Source organism: Copadichromis virginalis, linkage group LG18, assembly GCF_057382275.1.
Source record: "Copadichromis virginalis isolate Kocher_CV1m ecotype Utaka linkage group LG18, C_Virginalis_male_GT1.1, whole genome shotgun sequence".
In the NCBI taxonomy this organism is placed as follows: Eukaryota; Metazoa; Chordata; class Actinopteri; order Cichliformes; family Cichlidae; genus Copadichromis; species Copadichromis virginalis.
In genome coordinates this window covers 19,349,985-19,370,036 of record NC_140635.1, presented here as the reverse complement: position 1 = coordinate 19,370,036, position 20,052 = coordinate 19,349,985, and the positions used below count along the sequence as shown (strand labels likewise).

General features: G+C 42.1%; 2 protein-coding genes across 4 annotated transcripts in view; one reads left to right on the top strand and one right to left on the bottom strand.

Moving 5' to 3' along the window:
• The first annotated feature begins 1,260 nt into the window (after positions 1–1,260).
• On the top strand, positions 1,261–7,721 carry LOC146687679 (histamine H3 receptor-like). Its single transcript, XM_085438710.1, has 3 exons — positions 1,261–1,508; positions 2,178–2,344; positions 5,826–7,721. The coding sequence occupies exons 1-3, from the start codon at positions 1,262–1,264 to the stop codon at positions 6,576–6,578; spliced, it is 1,167 nt and encodes a 388-aa protein (XP_085294836.1). The 5' UTR covers position 1,261; the 3' UTR covers positions 6,579–7,721.
• Positions 7,722–15,586: 7,865 nt separating this feature from the next.
• The window catches only part of LOC146687678 (zinc finger protein 521-like), an 87,260-nt gene continuing 82,794 nt past the window's right edge, over positions 15,587–20,052 (bottom strand). For all 3 annotated transcript variants that reach the window (XM_085438191.1, XM_085438193.1, XM_085438192.1), the window contains one exon: positions 15,587–15,803. In XM_085438191.1, coding sequence (XP_085294317.1) covers positions 15,774–15,803 — 30 coding nt within the window. In that variant the 3' untranslated portion in view covers positions 15,587–15,773. The remainder of the gene's footprint in view (positions 15,804–20,052) is intronic.

Sequence of the window (20,052 nt, the reverse complement as noted above, 5' to 3'; positions counted from 1 at the left end):
CTGTGTGAAAATGTGTACTTGCATTACTCTGCTACTCAGTGTTGCATCTCCAACGCGGCTAACTGAGAGATGACGGTGGCTCCAAAATAACAGTTATTCAGACTAAATTCTTTCAGTCACTTCTACTGTTCTTTAATGTTTCTCATTTTTCCTGGATCACAGTTGAGGAGCTGGCAAGATAATATGTAAATGAGCCTTATCAATTTTTTTTTATTGAATCCTCAACAAAAATTGTAAGACTTCTTCTTTTAGAATCAAACCTCAGACGTTGAGGTTTCAAGGAAACCAGACAGAGAGAGAGAGAGAGAGAGAGAGAGAGAGAGAGACTCCATGATTAGGAAAAAACAATATAAGAAGCATTTTGACAGCAAAGGACGGAAGTAAACAAGCGAAACAAGAAAAAAAGTTTTTTATAGCTTAAAGGAAATGTTCTTTTGCTCACTCACGATGCGTTTGGGATGAGGTAATTGTCTGGACAGTTAGCTGGTGTCAAACCCTCAGCATGCTACTATGTGTATGCATCATCCCATAGCGAATTAAATTACTATAACAGCATAGCCTAAATGGGCTTCCTGCGAGCTGCGCGCACACCCACATGCTTTTCACCTTGTGTGAGCCGTGGCGAGGGGAATGTGCGTCTGTGAATCAGATATGAGACTTTTATGAATTTATTTCAGCGAAGAAAATGCGAGGGACGGCTATTAAGTGCTTCCTGTGTTGATTCACATCCTGAATATGTTTTAAAGGGGGGAAAAGTCAGTAAGGCACAGACTAATGCATTCAGAGGTGAGACATCTCAATTTACTGTAAAAAGACAAACTACCTTTCCATAAACACCACCGGATAGGATGCTGTTGAAATATAAGCTCGCTTGCTTTCCCTCAATTATTTATTAAAGGCATATCGCACCTAAGTTTAAAACCAAACTAAAGATTTGTGCCAGTAACGTCACAGACTTTGGTCACTTCTAAAATTGCAGTTTAATGGTTGTGTGGAGAAAAATTCTCATTTCAACGAAGTGCTTCATGCCAGACAAACGCTGACAGACGTGCGTAATTCATCAGGTGCCCGGGTCGTGTTGTGCGTTGCGCTCTCTCGTGGATATCCGTGGACATAATGCTCAGTTCCATCAGTAAACCGGAGCTTTCGGAACATGGGGTGTTGAACGCAGCGTCCGTTCGCCTGGCACCTGTTGCTTATTACATTTAGAGCTGGCCCGTTGGGGATTTAACGACCGCAGCATTCACCTCACATCAGGACCATGTCAGAGGGGCAAACTGATTCCAACTCCACTGGGTACTATTTTGGCAATGCCTCCACTAGAGTCCAGAGCAGCTTCGTCTTCTCGGGACCCATGATTGTCATTTTAATGGTGATGATGGTGACTTTGGTTGTTGTGATAGTTTTGGGCAACGCGCTCGTCATCTTGGCATTTAAAGTGGACAAGAGTTTGAGGAGACAGTGCAATTACTACTTCCTGAATCTAGCAATATCCGATTTTCTTGTAGGTAAGTCCAAGCGCAGTCTGCCTTGCAGAGCATGGAATATCAGACAAGCTAGTGAAGTTGATATGATAAAATGCACATATTAACTTAACATGTTTTGATGTGATGCAATCTGATAGCATATGATCCATGCGTGAATATTCGATGATATGTAAAGTTTTGAAATTCCCACAGTATTTTAGTGATAAGGACCTGTTTCTTATGGCTTTCATTCTCCCTGCAATGGAGATGGCTGCTAATAGATACCTGTGCACTGATTGACTGGAGCTAGATTACAAGATTAAATAGCTGCTAATCAGTTAAATGAATGTGACTGACAATAAATAATCAGAGAGCTTGATACATTTTTCATTTGGCAAGGGCGAATTTTGCCTCATTTATAAGCACTTCTCTTTCACATTTACAGTTTAATCTGCTTTATTAGAGAATGCAAGCAGTATAGAAACAGTCATGCAGAAATGTTGTAATAACATTTAAATATATATTTAAAGTGTTCTTTAATTATCCACCACCATAACGTCTCCTGTAAAGACATATTTTATGTTAGCAAGTGTATTGTGGTATATTGATAATCTGGTTACATGTTTTCCTCCCTAAAGAAATGAAAATATACTAAGTATTGTTATTTTTGCTTTGGTTTCTGCTCCCATTACATCATCACTATTTCTCTAGGAGCATTTTGCATCCCGGTGTACATCCCCTACATCCTCACAGGCAGGTGGACGCTGGGTCGAGGACTGTGTAAGCTGTGGCTGGTCATGGACTACCTGCTTTGTTCGGCGTCTGTCTTCAGCATTGTTCTCATCAGCTACGACCGCTTCCTGTCAGTCACCAGAGCAGTGAGTGGAATATGTCGTGGAATTTGCCATGCTCACAGATGTCAAAAATAATTTAAGGGACTCTGACAGAACAAAATTAACTCCCATATTTGCAAAGAATAATATTGTCGCCCTCTTTCTGCCATTCACCCATTTATCTATTTGAATGAGTCTTTTAAAGGGTAATATTAAATGTTTAAAATCTCACTTATTTGCAGATACACCAGTGTTTATTCTTCCACTGTGTGGCTTAGTTTCCAATGAATCTCCCAGGTCATCGGTAGGGGCAATCGAAGCTCAGTCTCCCAAATGTGCCCATCTGCAGAGGTTAATCATTCCTGACCCGTTCAGGCCCAGCGCCACCGCTAATTATAGTTTTTCCACATGATGAAGATAGAAAAAAGTTGCGTTATGACTTTGGGACAAACTGGGCTTCAGAAAATATTCAGTATACAATAAATCACTGTCAAAAAAATTGTTTAATCTTAAAATCTGCTTTATTGCCACTCAGTAATTAATTGATTTTTCCCCCCTCTAAAACATAGAAAGACAATGGTACATCACTGCTCCTGTATATACTCTATCTCTTCCTGCTTTGGAACACACTTTCTGAGGAGAATTTTTTTGTAACTTCTGAAGACGTTAGCCCCATTTAGCCTGTTGTCGGGGCTTGTCTGTGCCTTACACAGCTGACTGTGTCCTACAGATATGTGCGATAACTCAAAGGTGGGACAAGGCTTGGCATAGTGGACAAAGAGAGGGCTCTGTTTCCTTTCAGAAAGGAAACACTTAACATCAGAGCAATGAATACAAATAACACCGGAGAGAAAGAGGCTCTTCTTTAATTAGCAAGCTTTGATCATAGACATCCTCCTCCGTACCATGGTCGTTCCAACCTGAAGAGATCAATCGTAGTAGAAACAGGCCACCGGCAGCCAAGCAACATTTTCCTAAAAGCATTTTTCTCTGAACATGGAAAGACAAAGGGTCAGCAGCAGTCACAGACAAAGTTTGTCTTTGAAATGAAAAGATGTAGACAAATACTGACTGTTAAATAGATCAAATGTCAACACATTTCTAAAATGCTAATAGCACAGTGTCAGAGAGAAAACAACGTAATTAATGAGCTAGTTTGGAATGTAAGAGGGAGTTTGCCTACTAAGATCTTAGAAAGAATTTAACAAAGTTTTCTTTAAATAAAAAAAACTGATTTACGAGTGTAGAGTCAACATGCCTCATGTTAACACTATATGTCTTAACTGATTAACATGTATAGCTGAGGGGCCATGTTCATGTCATACAAATTTATGCAAACAAAAGTGAAATCATCTTTCATATTCTTTGCAGAAGGTCTTGAGTTAATCAGAAAGACAGAAGGTGACAAACATGTGTGCTCAGAGATGCTGCGAGCTGGGCAAGAATGTGGGCAGAGACATAGGATGTGACACTAATTGAGACAAGTGGTGATAAGGGGTACTTCACTGACTTTTGTACTGCACATTGTTACATTGATGTTCTCATTATGTGTTTATTTGGTCTTTCCATCAGTATACTATGACGGTTGATAAATATAGTACTGTACAAAAGTGGTGAGTCATCCCTCATCTTTTGGGGAAATAGATGTGGTAAATTATTTAAACATGTGCAAACGTGCACGAAAAAAGCATATCAAGCAAAAATAGAGTTTGTACAATTCTAACATGCATGAAAGTCAATATTTGGTAGGTTCACAGTCTGTTAGGCAGCTTTCTTGTCTTTTCTTTAAGCAGTCTTCAGGAATACTTTTCCAGGCTTCTTCAAGAACACCCAAAGCTCTTCTTTGGATGTTGGCAGCCTTTTGTTCTCTTCTTTGTCAAGATGATCCCACACTGCTTCAGTAATATTAAGGTCTGGGCCTCAGATCATGACTGATAGCGGTCCATTATGTGTTTTTCTATTCAGGTGTGCTTTTACTGCATTGGCAGTGTGTTTGGAATCACTGTCATGCTTAAAAATGAAGTCATTTCCAATCAGATGCTTTTCAGATGGTATTGCATGGTGGCTCAAAATCTTGCTGTACTTTTCTGAGTTCACAATTCAGCAGTTTTGACAAGATTCCCAACACCACTGGCTAGAACGCAGCATCAAACCATGGTAGAGCCTCTCCCCTTGTTTTACAGATGGTTCTAGACACTCACTTTTTTACCTCTCGCCTGGCATCCTCTGTATCTACTGATGGCAATTCAAACCAAATTTTTAAATTTGGATTCATCACTCAGTAAGAGCTAAGAACTGAAGCCCAGTTTTTGTGTAATTTGGGATACATTATTTTTTCCCTGTTTCCATTCCTTAAGAAGAGCTTCTTAACAGCGACCGTTCGACCGACATGACCATAAGACAATCTTCACCTGCTTTGTAATCCTGCACTTCTCTTTCTGTGTCCTCCTCTTGTCCAGTTTCCTTTTTTTCTATAACTCTTAAATGAAAATAAAAATGATCAGGTAAAAGACTGGGCTGAAAACGAATCAAAAAGCAGGCAGTGTCCAAAGAAAAACTTTGAAAGATCTTCACAAAGTCTGGAAAACTATTTCCAAGATCAACTTAAAAATGACAACAAACTCTGGCTCTTTGCAAGTTAAAAATAAAGGTGTTGGTGTTGAAGGGTTTCACCATCTGACTCTAATCTTACAGACACAGTGACCATAATTACTGCCTATCTTTAGCTGAAGCAAGACAGTGAATTGTAAAATAGTGTTTTTAAAAAAACTAAATAAATTTTTGGATACAACTTAGGGGAAAAATGTATTCTTTTGCTGTACTCTCACATTATTGAGAAAAACAAATACTACTTGGTACTTAAAAAACCATTTTACTAAATATTATTAACATTGCAGTATATAAAACAGTTACATTAAACCCCACTCTGACTAGATATTCATAGACGCTGCACACTTATTCATGCATGACTAAAGCAGCTCAGTTTAGAAGGGCACTCAAAGGGCTCATCCTCTGCCAAGCCAGTGAAAATGATCTGGATCTGTACCAAATTTCAATGTTTTCTTCCTACGGCCATTCTACACCTCTCCACCACATTGTAGTTTTGATAGTTTTTAAACTAATCTTGACAAACCTTCAGACAGAATGACAGATAAAATTTGCACTTGTTTTGGCGATTTAGTAGTAAATTATGAAGAAAATAGGCTAAAAATTTGGAGAACAATACTAAATAGTGACGGACATTTCTTCTTCTTTTTAAACATAATAATTTTTCAGTCTAGTTTCACTTGTAATTTATTATCAAGAATATTGTGAATGTGAGAGTTAGGCTGTAATATGACCTTTTTCATATTGTGTCCTTCTTCTAAAACTGCATTATACAGCCAGAAAGCCTCATCCTCCAGTATTGCTGCAGTAGCTAAACAACCATTTGCAAATATGTCTACAATAACTGACTAATTGAGTGTCTTTACCCTGGCAGGATTTCTAAAGTATATTTCCTGATTTATGTATGTATTTACTGCAGGTAAGCTACCGTGCCAGACAGAGCATGACTCATCAAGCCATAATCAACATGACTGCAGTCTGGGTGCTAGCCTTTGTCCTCTATGGCCCTGCTATCATATTCTGGGAGCTGGTGGTGGGCAGAAGCCGTGTGCCAAAGGATGAGTGCTTCGCAGAGTTCTATTACTCTTGGTACTTCCTGCTGAGTGCCTCTATGCTGGAGTTTTTTTCTCCTTTCATCTCTGTGGCTTTCTTCAACCTCAGCATTTACCTCAGTATACGCAGGAGGAGGCTGCACAGCAGGGAGGCTCAGCTTCACCTTCAAGCAAGTGAACCCGCCTCTGCCCAGGGGGAAGGTATCCCCCTGTCCCACAATTGGGGGTTTGGGATAAAACTGGCTGTAAGAGGCTCTATCAACTCCCAGACATCCTCTCCTGGTTTGGGTAAGCTAGATGCCTCAAACAGCAGGGCAGCCCATCCTAGCCGTCTGTCCAGGGATAAGAAAATTGCTAAGTCTCTGGCCATCATAGTATGTGTGTTTGCCATCTGCTGGGCACCGTACACCCTACTGATGATCATCCGTGCTGCCTGCAGAGGGCGATGCATCCAGCATCACTGGTACGAGGTCACCTTCTGGCTCCTGTGGCTCAACTCTGCTATTAACCCATTCCTCTACCCGCTGTGCCACAGTAGCTTCCGCAGGGCCTTTAGCAAGATTCTCTGCCCAAAGCGGCACACTACTCCCCCATCATCTGTCCTACGCACTGGCCAGTGACAAACTGATGCCTGTGGATGGATGGTGATGAACAATGCGCCTGAACTGTTGATGGATGTGTTTATAAACCGTTGAAACCAATCTGTGCACCATAGTTTGTTATATAGAAAGTAACTCACAGTTTTCAGTTGTGTTTTTCAGCATTTGGAAGTTCAAGATTTTTGCTGCAAAACATATCAGAATTTAGCAATCAGTTTTCCTGTGTTCAGCCAAAGGATGTGTTAAGAGGCATAGAAATATCCCCAAATGTATTTTGATAAGATGCTGGAGAAGGAACTGAAAAACTATTAGCAGTGTTATGTCAGTTGTTGAATATGAGGAAGAAAAAAATCACGAGGAGGTGAAACACATATACACAAATATAATGCAAAAAACCCCAAACATTGCAATATAATCTGCAAGCTTACGTGTCAGTGAAATATTGTCAAGCAATTCATTTTATTGGCACATTAATTGTCTTTTTTAATTAAGCGACAGGTAAGATAGATAGATTATTTTGTGTGAGAATAAATATATTTAAAGGGTTTCCTCCACTGTGGCCAGAGCTTAAATAAACAGATCACTATCACCCTCTACTGTCAGAAGGTTTACTGCTCCTGTAATGCCAGAAGCACAGTGAGGAAAATACAAAGTGCCATTAGGTTCAAGTGTGCAATTTTAAAAATGAGATCTGCTTTTAAAGCCTATATTTAAGGTAAAATGTTATATATTAGTGATGGATTATATATGCCCAAACCCCCATTTTTACTGTGATTACCATGTGTATATATCTGTATGTGCCACTAGATGTCACCATTAACCTTTATAGTTTCCTTTGAGTGCAAAGCTTTATGAAGTGAAGTCGGCCAGTCAGTTTACTGTAAACTGCATATAGCAACTTTAAAATTTTAAAAACCTAATCAGTAGCAGTATGTTCTGTGCTCTGGCTAATGTTAAATAGAGTCACCGTGTGATGTAATGCTATTGGTGCTATAAATGCTATATATTTGTGCAGCTGTAATAGTTACTATTAGTGACGGCTCGTATGTGATCTTCTTGGCTCATAGGAACCGCACTGTATTAAACATCAGCTTTTTTCCTTTTTTAAAGAATGAAAGCAAATATAAAAACACGTGTCTTTAACTGGCTCATGATCTTTATGCAGGCGTGGAGTGAAATAAATAAAAGTTTCTCTCTGCGTTGTGTTGTAAATGACCGCCGTGTGCCCTGTAGTTGCTGTCTACTTGATGGCTAATTGGGTCAGCGCCAAATGCAGTGTGGACTTTGTTTGATGTGCAGATGAAATGCTGAGAGTGCGATTCCATTTTTGTATTGTTCCCCAGTCTGATAACGTTTGATTTGATAGATTAAATGAGTCCTTTCCAGATGTAGACTTGTTAGACCTGTAATTACGCCATCATGTTAGATAGTGAGGTTACATTTGCAGGTGCCTGGGTCCCACAGGGGACTTACATTTCTCAAATTGTTGCTTTTGCCTGTGTGCACATCTGGGCCCCTGGTCAGGTGCTGGGAATAAGGGCACAGCTGCAGGGAAGTGGCCTCTGCCTACTCCCCCACAACCCCCACCCCAAACCAACCCACTCTCTCTCTGCCCGTGGCGTGTTGGGGGGGGGGGGGGGGAATGGGGGGGCAGAAGCACACTTCTGACCAGAGGGATGCAGGCACGTTTCCCTCGGGAGGGCAGAACTGCATTTATCAGCAGAATGGCGAGGCTGGCTTTACTCTCTGTTTATTTGAATGCGACAGCAAGAACGTTTTTTACTGTGGAGCACTTGCACTGTGTACAGTTATATTAAGAGGCGTACTGCTATTGATTTTGTTGATAGATTGAAATGTCATGGCTTGTGTGCCAAACCAATTGGGGATCATGCCAGCTTAAATTGGTCTAGGAGAGGTAGCGCCATGGGAAATACAGATGAGAGATAATAATTACGAACACATAGAAATGTGTGTTCACGTGGCTCTTAATCCCACCATGTCTGTGTTGTGTGTTAATGGTGGCTGTTTGTGACCCCAAGCAACGTGTTGTGACCTCAAATGGAGCACACCTGTACCCCTTAAGTTTATAGAGCCCCATTAGCAGAGATCAGTAGGTGATCAGAGGGGGGAGAGGGCCTTTTTAACTTCCCCATGAGGGTCTTTGAATAGTAAACTCTTAGAGCTCCTCCTGTAGCACTTTGTTGGAGTGATTTAATGCTGGAATCTCTTGTTTTCAAACTGGATAATACCAAAGAGACTGTAAAAGGTGGCAGATGTGGTATGACGCAACGGTAATATGTGGCAAAAGCTACAGGCACTCTTTACAACGTAGAGCCAATATTCTACAGTTTTGTTATTTCCAGGGTAAAGCTGGAATGTAAAAGTAAACCTGCAGACAGCATCACACACTTTATCATGACAGGTCAAAAACTGCAACCACACTAGTGAATGCATCATGGTCCTCCACCTCATTCTGTTCTGAGCTAACTAATTGTAAACCCCAGTTAATATTTCATGATGTAATCAAAAATACACATATAAAAAGGCTAATTCTGCTTGATTTTTTTCTTTTTTTTTTTGCTTTCGTTTTCCCTCAGCTTTTTCCTGCAGTGTACTTCCTGACTAGAGATTAAATAATTCCATTGGAATCCTCTTAGGATGGGTTCCCAGCACTTGGCAATTAAACAATTACATTTAATCAGCATGGGGCGACGCTTCAAGTCACCCTCATTTCAGACGTTGATTAAAAGCAATTCTGCAGTGGTTATTGCTGTCGACTTTCGAAACTGCGGTTCACTTAGGTTTACTGCAACTGCGGGGTCAGGTTGGATAGCAATATGGCAGGTTCACTGGTGGTCTAGAGCTGTATCTGCCTCTGGTGCGTGAAACTGTAACGACAGAACTCATGGCAGACCTTATATTGTCCCATAAGTCGGAGCTAGTTAGATTACTTGGAGACATTTTGACCCTGCAGCTAAGAAGACTCACTGAACAATGGAAGGGAGAGGGGCATTAAGTTATGCATGTGGGAGTATAGATGTTTGAGTGTGTGCACGCTTCATTTTCTATTATGTGTCTATACGCGGCTGTTTCTTTTTGCATCTGCATTTAAGTCCATTTGGCTTGAATGAAATGCATCTCGACACGTGCAATTTCATCATGCTATGCAATAACACCTCCCTCTGTGATGGCAAACAAGCTGCGAGAGGGCAGAGGAGGTCGTTGCGAGAGCTGTATTTTGACATTAGGCTTGAGTGAAAGCGTGCTACGTGGCACGGTGCTGGAGCCGACTATCGTCTTTGCTGTGCAACACAGATGAGTAGTGATGGATACCCGCCCCCCTCATGTGAAACCCAGGTGCCCCTGTTTCATAAGGCGCCCCACTGGCTCTCCAGCCCTCTTAATTAGCGGCTTCCATCAGCTGGCACCCAGGCCTTCAAGCACCAGTCGCTGGCCTCTGCTGCTGAAGGAATCTAGTTCACTCCAGATCTTTAGCTTGTCTAACAGATGAATGCATGGGCGGTCTAAATAAGAGGCATCAAGGTTTTTTCGTAAACCTGTAAATCATCAGTGAATGTTCCTGGTATCTAGATCAAATGCTGCTGGAAGGAACAAAAATACTGTTGAATGCATTACTCGCTGTGCTTTTTTTGTTGTTGTTGTTAAATATGGGTAAGTGTGTGAATAGGCCATGAGCTGCACATATATTTTAACAAGACATTGATGATTTTTTTAATATGATGAAGTCAAATATAGATAAAAGTTTCACCAGGATGGCGAATGCAGCTTTTTTTTTCTTTCTGTGCAGTATCATAGCAGCGCTGTAACAATAGTCTCTTCTAATGACATTCCCCCAGTAACTTCTTGCCTGTATGAATCTCAGGGGGAAAGAGCTACAAAAAGCGATAATTACATGAAATATACATAGTGAATAAAGGGAGCATGTTTACATAACCAGGCCCATAAATATCTGACTGAGAAGACATTGTTCTCCAACTTCTTTTAAGCTGATCTCTCAGGGATGCCATTTTAATGACATGATGGTTTAAAGAGATGCTGCTCCATCTCGTTCCATATTTAATTAACTTTTGCTTTTCTGACGCAGAGGAAAAAAACAGAATAAAGAACGCGTGATAGAGACAAACACGCACGATAGCGAGGAGACAATAACAAATAGCTCGGAGAACAGAGAAGGGAGGCACAGGGAACACGAGCGGAGACCTTGTCATGCTTTTGTGAGCTGTTTACAATACAAGAGATGCAAAGCAAGAGGAGGAGTGGTGGAAGACGAACAGCCAGGAAGACTGACATGGGTGAGAGAGGGTGAGAATAAATGATGAAAAGACGGGAAGGGAATGAACGGGATGCTCCAATGTAAGGGGGGGGGGGGGGGGGGGGGGGGGATAGGGATAGAGACAAAATAAGAAGAAAGAGAAGAAGAAGAGGTAAAAAGTGTGGAACACTGGAGGATTGAAGCCATTATTCTTACAAACAAGCAAACGAGAGCAAAATGAGTAGAAAATATGAAGCAATGTGTTTAGCTAAAATTCAACAAAAATAAAGCAAAAAATAAAGATGATCCTTTTTAAAAACAATAAATTCATATTGCTCTACATTCTCCTTCTGCACATTTACTTTATGCACACACACACACCACTATTTGCGCCATGTGTTCATTAAATAAACCCAAACTGCAAATAGTCCTGCTGATTAAAAATGTTAAAAACATGTTAAGAAGTGCAGATATTTGTGCTGACATTGCTGCACACTATTCCATAAAAGTAGACCATTCGAACTAGTTGCAAAAAACAAACAAAGAAAAAAAAACCAAACTGAATAATTTGACCAATGATGTGTTCTGGCACTTACATACAATGCACTCATCCCTCCTCTCTGTTAGGCAGTGTCTTTTCCATTTTTACTGTCAGCTGTATACAGTGTACCCTGCATTATTGATAGTTTCTTTCCCTTTCCCCTCCTTTTGTTCGACTCTTCTCTTGTCCTCATATCATCACACCAGCCACACTGGCTTTAGAGCCTGGAGAGTTGCAGTAAATCTGACCCCGCCTGGTCTATTTTTTATTGCTTGGCGTTTAATACATTTTTGAAAATCCTAGCCCATCTAGTACCTTGTCTATTTCAGGTGTCTGTCTTGGTGAGGCAAAAGGAGATGACTGGAGGGGGATACTCACCTTCACTTCTCCCTGTACAGGAAGCAGGGGGATCATTAGAAGGGGCTACAGAGGAGGAAAGAGTGTGAGTGTATTTGTTTATCTATACATGCATTTCCTGCGTGACAAACTTTGCTTCCCACTTTTTCCTGTCCTGTGACCCAGGACAGGAAAAATAGCTTGGAAATTTCAATTGTGGTCCTTAATTATGCCCAATGAAGCTCTTTTTCCATTCAAACATTTGCTGAAGAAAAGTCTTTAAAGTAACTTCACTCTGAGGAAGACAACATATCATTTCTGTTGTTTATTTTCCTTTTCTCATTACTTTCGTGGCATTTCAAATAAATAGAAACAGGGTGTTCACAAGCTTACACAGGAAATGCTCAAACAATAACAGAGGCCGTGGCGCTCTGTCCAAAAACACCCTGGCAGAGCTACACGCTGAGGTTGAGGCGTCCATTTTGCTGACACAGTTCTGAAGTGAAAAGATGGCTCTCTGGATGTGAAGTGCCGGTGTGAGAGATTGGGTTACCTCAGACACTCCCAGCGGATCTCCCGGCCAAATGGATCTGGATCTCACGCTTGGGCACACATATTGAATGCCATAAGAGGTCTCTGAGGTCTCCTTCAGTGGGAGGAATGTGCAGCCTAACAATGTGGAGTTTTCACCAAACTAAATTTTGCACCAAAGAAGAGCAATAGCAAGGACACTGGAACACAAGGGACGAGCACTGAATGCATACTTAGATTTGTGTGGGTTTGTCCATACAGGGGGAGAAATGACACATTTTGAGCTTCCTGGAGTGCAGCACATTGCACAGCCTCAGTAAGCTCTCTTAATTCTTTAATATAGTCCTTACACAGGCTGACACTTTTACTCCAGAGGACTAAGGGTGTGTGGCTGTCGAATAGAACAGGAAAACAAAACAAAAATCAAAATCAAAAACAACAGCGCCAAAAAAAGAAATCCCATTTTACACATCCCGGACAAGAACAATGCCATTTCAGCGACTCCCAAACATCTGGCCCGATTGCCCAGTTCCACTAAGGACCGGCCAGGCTCTGAGCAGCATTGAGTGCCACTTGCATTGAGGTTATGTTCGGTACGACGACACCGCAGAGGATCAGCCAGGCTAAGTTATCTCTGAACAAGTCATCCATTCTGCTGCTTTCTGATGGAAGAATACTTGGGGGCTGTGTAATTATATTGCTTTAAATGAACCCATGAGAACCCCCCTGCCAAAGCGCCCACAAAGTCTCACACACTTGGGCGAGTGTCAAAAACACAATGTGTGTAGCTGCGCGCGTGTGTGTACGTTTTGCTGCTTAGGCTGGCGTTAAAAGGGAGGCCGCAGTGGTTCTGATACGCCTCACAAGTGAATTTAATTAAATCATAAATATGAGCTGGAGGCCGCCACCCAATTTAATGTAATGGATGATGTGGGCCAGTCCATCTCTGGCAAAGCAAAGTTTTGGACCTGTTCAAATGCCCTTGAAGCTTATTAAAAGTGCCTGGCACAGGGAGATGCTAGCAAAGTTGTTTAATGGATGCCCAGCTTGCATTTGGTATGACAGTTAATGCTGGGATGTACCACTTTCGATTAGGATGAGGGGTTGCATCTTCATTGTGAAAGTCAGTCATTGTGTGAGGCCCTGTCCACAATCCCCAATATGTTAATGTTGTAAAACCTAATGTGCATTTCATGTTGTGCATGTTTAGGAAAAGCTGAATTATACAGATGTTTGATAAAATTCTCAGATCTTGTGATTGTGATCATGGCACAAATTAGCTTAAATCCCAATCCAAGGGATCGCATCCTTGCTTTTTTATATATTCTGGTCTTAATGGATCAAAATAACATATAAGCGTGTTTTTTTCCTCCTATTGTTCTTATAACACAGTTAAGTATGCAGTGTTTTTAGATACAGTACAACTCGAAAGCCGTATCCACTGTTTATTTCAAATGAACCATCACTTTTCAGTCTTGTTACTCACCACAGTTAAAGTGCTTTGAGCTGCAGCGCTGAGCCTTTTCAAAACAAAACTGAAAGCTTCAACAAATGTTATGCTGCTCGTGTGTCACCGCTGATGAATCATCTACTGAGACAGACAGATGTTGTTGCGCGGGTTTTGTCCCATTCGGCAAAGGCAGAAGAATCTTTTCCTCTGTCCCCCGGAGTGCTGGAGGCTCCCTAAATAGACCCAGCGCAAGGGTGTGTAGAATGGGACCGCACAGGGTGATGGGTAATGGAGTCATTAATAACACAGACCTCCCTTAAGATGCTCAGATGTTCGTTAGTGTGAGCCACGAGGGAGGGAGAAAAAATAGGATGCAATTTGATACAATGAAAAAAAAAAAGCGGTGTAAGCATCTGATGATGATCCTGTTTATGCTGTCATAGGTCTCGTCTGATGGGTTAATTGTGTTCTCGCTCACTCACACACACACACACTCACACGCACACACCAACACATTAACATACAGACTGTTAAGATGGAGGGACATGGAGTCCATTTCCTCATACAGTTTTTAATATTTCCATCACATGTGCAACACAAAAAAATGAGGTCTGCCAAATACAGAACTCCATATTTGTACAATACATTTTAATAACATCGGAGATAACTGTCTTTTTGCCGCAGGAGATGGTGATTTCCTGTAAACTGCGTACGAACGATTCTCGATCAAAATGTCAAAACATTAAAGTTTCATACAAAAGTGCATCTCAGGTTCAATGAATGCAAAACATTTACATAACAGAATGGATTAAAGTTGTGTATGATGCCACAGTGGCTTCCAGCTTGAGCAGAGAGCAATGGGACACTGCAAAAAAATTTAAAAAAGTTAAAGAAAAAAACAAAATAAAAACACAACAACAAGAAAAAGTACTTGGGCACTCTCCAGGAGAGCCAGGGATGGAGTTTTGCAACCACGGTAAATCCCGTGACAGACCGAAATTGTGTTCAGCGTTCATGATCCCAAATTCAACTGGATTTACTTCCCCCATTGTGAAAAAAAAGAGAACAAGTAGAGATAACAAAACATAAACAAAAAAAAAATTATTCCAGTAATCTCCAGGCTTGAACGAGCAGTAAACATTAATAACAGAAATGTACAGGTTGAATCAGTGGGCTGGAGATTTCCCCACGCTCTGAGAGCCACATGGGAGTTTCGCGCCTCTGTTCATGAGCCAACAGAAGGAGCTAGCCTTTTCCAAATCTGTGTCACTGCGTTTGCATATATCAGCATCTTGTCCTCTGTCCTGTTTTTTCTGTTCTCTGGGATGATTTTTTAATTTATTTTTTTTCCTTTTCACCTCTCGTCTGAACTCCAGCGCAGGCAGTGGAGATTAGCCGCACCACAGTTCACAGCTGGTCCTCTGGCAGCCATATTAGGACGAACACACAGACAAGGTTTCAGCCTACGCTGGTGAATCGAGCTTTTTTTTTTCACCCAATAATGATTGACCATGTCAGGATACAGAGTGACGTACTGCGCAGTAGGAGTGGCACTGATGAAAAGAGTCTTCCTGACAACACTCACCAGTTCCTACAGCTTCCTATGCTCTCAGTGGCACCCTGTTTCTCCTTCAGTCCCATCTGGTCTGACTGACAATGTAATGAATCTTTTTTTCTTTCCCTCCCTCCCTCCCTCCCTCTTCTCTGTCTCTCATTTTTTTTTTTGGACAAACATTTTGAACTGTACATCGGCAAATACTGTATAAGATTGCAATATAGCTGTAGTTAAGCAACACATGAAGAAGTCTATGTACAAACAAGTTGGCTTTTTCTTTATTTCTGAAATAATGGTTAGTAAAGTAGGCCTACTGAGAGGTTTCTTTTTTGTTCTCCCCCCCCTCCTTCTTTTATTTTCTTTGCTTTGCTTTTCTTTTTTCTTGCTCTGGCATCGTTTCTTGTGGTGTAACTGAAAATTTCAGTGCAAGACAGTCAGTGGGAAACTGCACTGACGGTAATTGGCGGTCGGGCATAATTCTGTGCGTCATGTGATCCTTGTTCTCGGCCACGGCGCTGAGCTTTGCCATGTTAGCTGCTGTGCTGAGTCAACGTGTGGTTCTGCAAGGACACAAAAAGAAAGAGGGAAAACATTATGATGGCATACACCGCAAAAACAGAAATCCAAAAAAAAAAAAAAAAATCCTTCCCCTTCATTAAAAAGACATAACAAAACCTCCTTATATGGCTGTAGATGTTCTCAAAGCTTACAGTTCTGTTTAAATTCGATGATCCAGACATGAGCACTGCCGTGTGGTCATCTCAATGTTTGAATATCATCGTCATTCCCTTCTAATTAACTTGCAAGGAAGTCAAATCGGTCTGTAGATCAATAGTAGTCAGCTTTGGGCCCATACCACAGTTAAATCTCAGACACATAAGACCACTGACCGATAACATCCCACCCTGCCTGTCCAATCAAAAGCGAATCCATAACAACACACTGACAGACCCGATGGAATATCATCCTTGGAGTTCTGTCTGTCCGCTGACTACGTGCATTAAGCATGCTGTAAATGTACCCCCAAAAAAGGAATACTTCACACGCAGATAAGGCCTCAGAAGATTTGATCCTCCACACTTCTGTAAGTCTCTAACTGTGCACAATTCACTATGACAGGATAACAAGCTGACAATATCGCACTGTTGTGCTGTATCTTCCAAAATTATGCAAGCACACACACAGACCGTCGAGAGTGGTTGTAGTGTTGCAGCTGTGCCAGGTTCTTTAAAGGGAGTGTGGACCAGGGGGTGTGTAACTGGTGTCCCTGGTGGGCTGAATCCAGGTCATCTTTTGAAGTGACTGCTAATCCCTTTAATGCAAACTACATGCCCCACTTGCTGTGCTCTGTTTAAAACACAGCCTTGGACTCTCTAAACTGGCATGGACTAGACACACCTGTCACAGAGACATCACTACGCATGCATGCACAAATACACACATCCGCCGCACACTCGGTACACACATACATTTTACCCTACACATAGGCACGGAAATGTGTAATCAAAGTATGTGAAATTACACTACTTTTACTGCTTAACTAGCCTTTCAAATACAACCGAAAATGAGTAGCGCAACCTCAGTCTGAAGGTTTACCAAAGCAGTCACCTTCAGTGGTGCAGAATCCCTCGGGCAGCAGTAGGGAGCAACTATTAGCCCCCTTGCATTCATTCCTTCCCTCTTTACCCTTTCGGCTGCCTCCATATAAAGCATTTAAACGCCTCGACAGCTTTCCTTTCAGCTAGGACGATTACTTCCCGACAGGTGGGGTAATAAGCTGTTTGACGGGGAACAGGATTGTGACCCCTGTACGGGTTAGTGTAGCTCACCTGGGCCCTGCGCTCCCTTTTTTAAAGAGAGGCGGCTCCGGACAGCTCCTCTGCTTCCATCTTTCCTCTCTTGCTGAAATAAAGCTCCTTTAAGTGAGTCTGGGAGGAGACTCCCCATGGGATGCTCTCTCTCTCTCTCTCTTTCTCCTCACCTCACCTCCTCCCCCTCCTCACACTCCACCAACCCCCTACCCCCCGGTGAAGACATCCTTGGCGTTGCTGAGGAGGGACAGGAGCACGGCAACCTTATTAATGAATGCGGCCCATTACCCGTCAGCCTGGCTCCTCAGCGACTCCCAGAAGCCCCTGCAGTACGTGACTTCAAATGGCAGGATATTGACACGGGGAGAGCAAAGCGGCTAGAACTGAGTGTGTGTGTGTGTGTGTGTGTATGTGAAAGAGAGAGAAACACAGAGAGAAAATTTGTGCTCAACTGAGTGTGCATGCCTTTGTGTGAGTGTGCCAGTGCGTCTAGGTGTGTGTGTGTGTGTGTGTGTCTGTGGACCCCAAAGGAATGTAGCTCCTTGGATATAATGTAGGGCTCGTAACAGCTATTAGAGGGGAAAATAACCCCTCTGGGGAATGGCTCCCCCCTCTGCATGTCCCAGCTCTGTCTGACACACACTGCATTCTACCTTTTCCTTAAACATGCCAGGAGTTTTCTCACTGAGGGCTTTCTCAAGGACGGTGTTAAACGACTTCAGTGGCTGTGGCAGCCATGCAGACTAAAGGGAAATAGAGGAAAAGAGGGAGGGAGGAATAAAAAAAACATTAAAAGAAAATGAAACTGATACCTTTATCTCTGTGGATACTGAACTCTGCAGAGTAGCTATAAACTGTTCTGTGTACGAGTGCGGAAGGTGGTAAAAGGGAGGGAGAGTGAAAATTCACTTTCCCGTCTTCATCCTTGTCAAGTTCTTCGAGTGCCTCGGCGCAAGTGTTGGATAAGTAAAATACCCACGGTGCGCTTCAACAAATGTCACGTTACATAGAAAATCGCATTATTCACATCAAAATGACCAAAATGTCCACTGCCCTAGGAAGGAGGATGTCACTAATGGTGTCACACTAGAATCACTGCAATTTAGGATTAGATGCCCTCCATTAAGCCTTTTAGCTCTCATCTTAACTCCCTCCTTCAATGCCATCCTATTCCCCCTGAAACTCTGCCATTCCCCTTATCATCCATTTCCTTCCCTTATATCCAACCCTTAATCTCCTCCTCGATCCTTTCAACCACCTGCTGGCCACACAGGCCTGCTGCAGGGCCCAGTTACCAGCAGTGTTCAGGTAAACCATAGCAGTCAATTCTCCACTAAATTAAATTTTGCACTGATCAATAATGCGCACCCGCTTCTCCCTTATGAGCACTGGCTGCACTGGCTCGGAGCGAGCCTCTTCCTCCTCTCCCGTTCTCTCACCGACTCCCCGCCACCGTTAAACCACCACTTTCATCTTATTACATCACCCTACTGCAACGCCCTCAGGGGTAGTGGAAGAGAAGGGAGAACACCCGGCAGGGGTCTTGTGTACCCATGCAAACAGGTGCAACATGTCTTAGGAATTTAACGCGGCTGCAAAGAAGGAGAGAGCGAGGGGAAAATATGGGGAACGATTGGGGAAGAGCGGAGACCGGGAAAGAGCAAGCAGGCTAGGGAGCTGATTTATTAACTAATCATTCTTTATGTCGTTCCCCATTGCTCTGGTCTCCATCGATAGCACCCGGTCTCCAGTGAGGCAACAGAGGTGCATCTCTTACATCAGCTCTGCAGAGGAAGGCCAGTGGACTAGCAGACACGTTCTCCCTTTCATCTGATCTTGCCGTATTAAAGACAATCTTCAGATTGCCCAACATCACAGAGAGAGGATGTAAAGCTTAATCACAAAGCTAACAATGTTTGATTAGCATAATGTTAATACCTGCTGAGCACATGTTAAGTACATTGTATCTGCTCTTCTACCTGGTGTTATCCGGCATGTAACATTAAACCCGGGCTTTATTGAGTGGTTAGAGAGCTGAGCGAACAATAATGACTTTATAAGCTATGGCCTATTTAAGGCTTCTTAAACAAATAAAACATTGTGCAGCGTTGACTAGTGAATAGACCAGAATCTGTCGCATTATGCCACCCTCAAAAAACAAGTGTTGAAAATGTAACTGACCTGTAATTAAATGGCTTAACTGCTGCTATAAGCTACAATCGTAAGAAGTTTATGATAAAGTCACATTTACACTAGCAGCATAATTACTATATTAGTAATCCATACAAAGGTAGGAAGAAATGCAGCTAGAAAACAGTATGATAATGTTACTCACTTTTGATTTTTAGTAAAGGAAGCTCTAACAAAAAGAAATAAAGTAGAGTTAGAGTCTTGGAGTTAGAACATTTCTTTACATGATTGGAGATGCTGGTGTGACAGCAATCCATAAATCAAACTTACTTACAGTGGAGATTAAAGATCAGATTAAAGAAACTGTTTATTTCAAGAGTTCAGCACATCCATGTAACACCTGCAGCCCAAGTTCCTTTTTTTATTTATCTATGATGAAATATTTAAAAAGCTAATCAAAACTATAAACGCCGCCCTCCCGAAGCTCCGAATGAAAGCCTCTGCCTTTACATCACATGCCTGGCATGCAGTAAGTCTGCATAGCCGCATCTGGAGCACGGGGACGACGCACAAAACCACTGAGACCTACGCATACCCGTAGTCATCACTCAGGAATTTAATTAAGGCATAAGAGAGAATGTCACCGAACGATACTAAAACAAAGAACCTGCATTCGTTTCTGCAGCCTCCACATTGTAGACTGACTTGAAGGAATTTAATCACTTAGTTATTTAGGCTCATTTATGTTTGCGTAACGACCGAAAGATGTACAGCGGCCTTCGATCAGTAATGGCCGCTCTGTTTCTCTGGTGATTTTTTGCGGTTGCAATTCATGCTTTGCTGCCACGTAAAATGTTTTCTCGCTGTT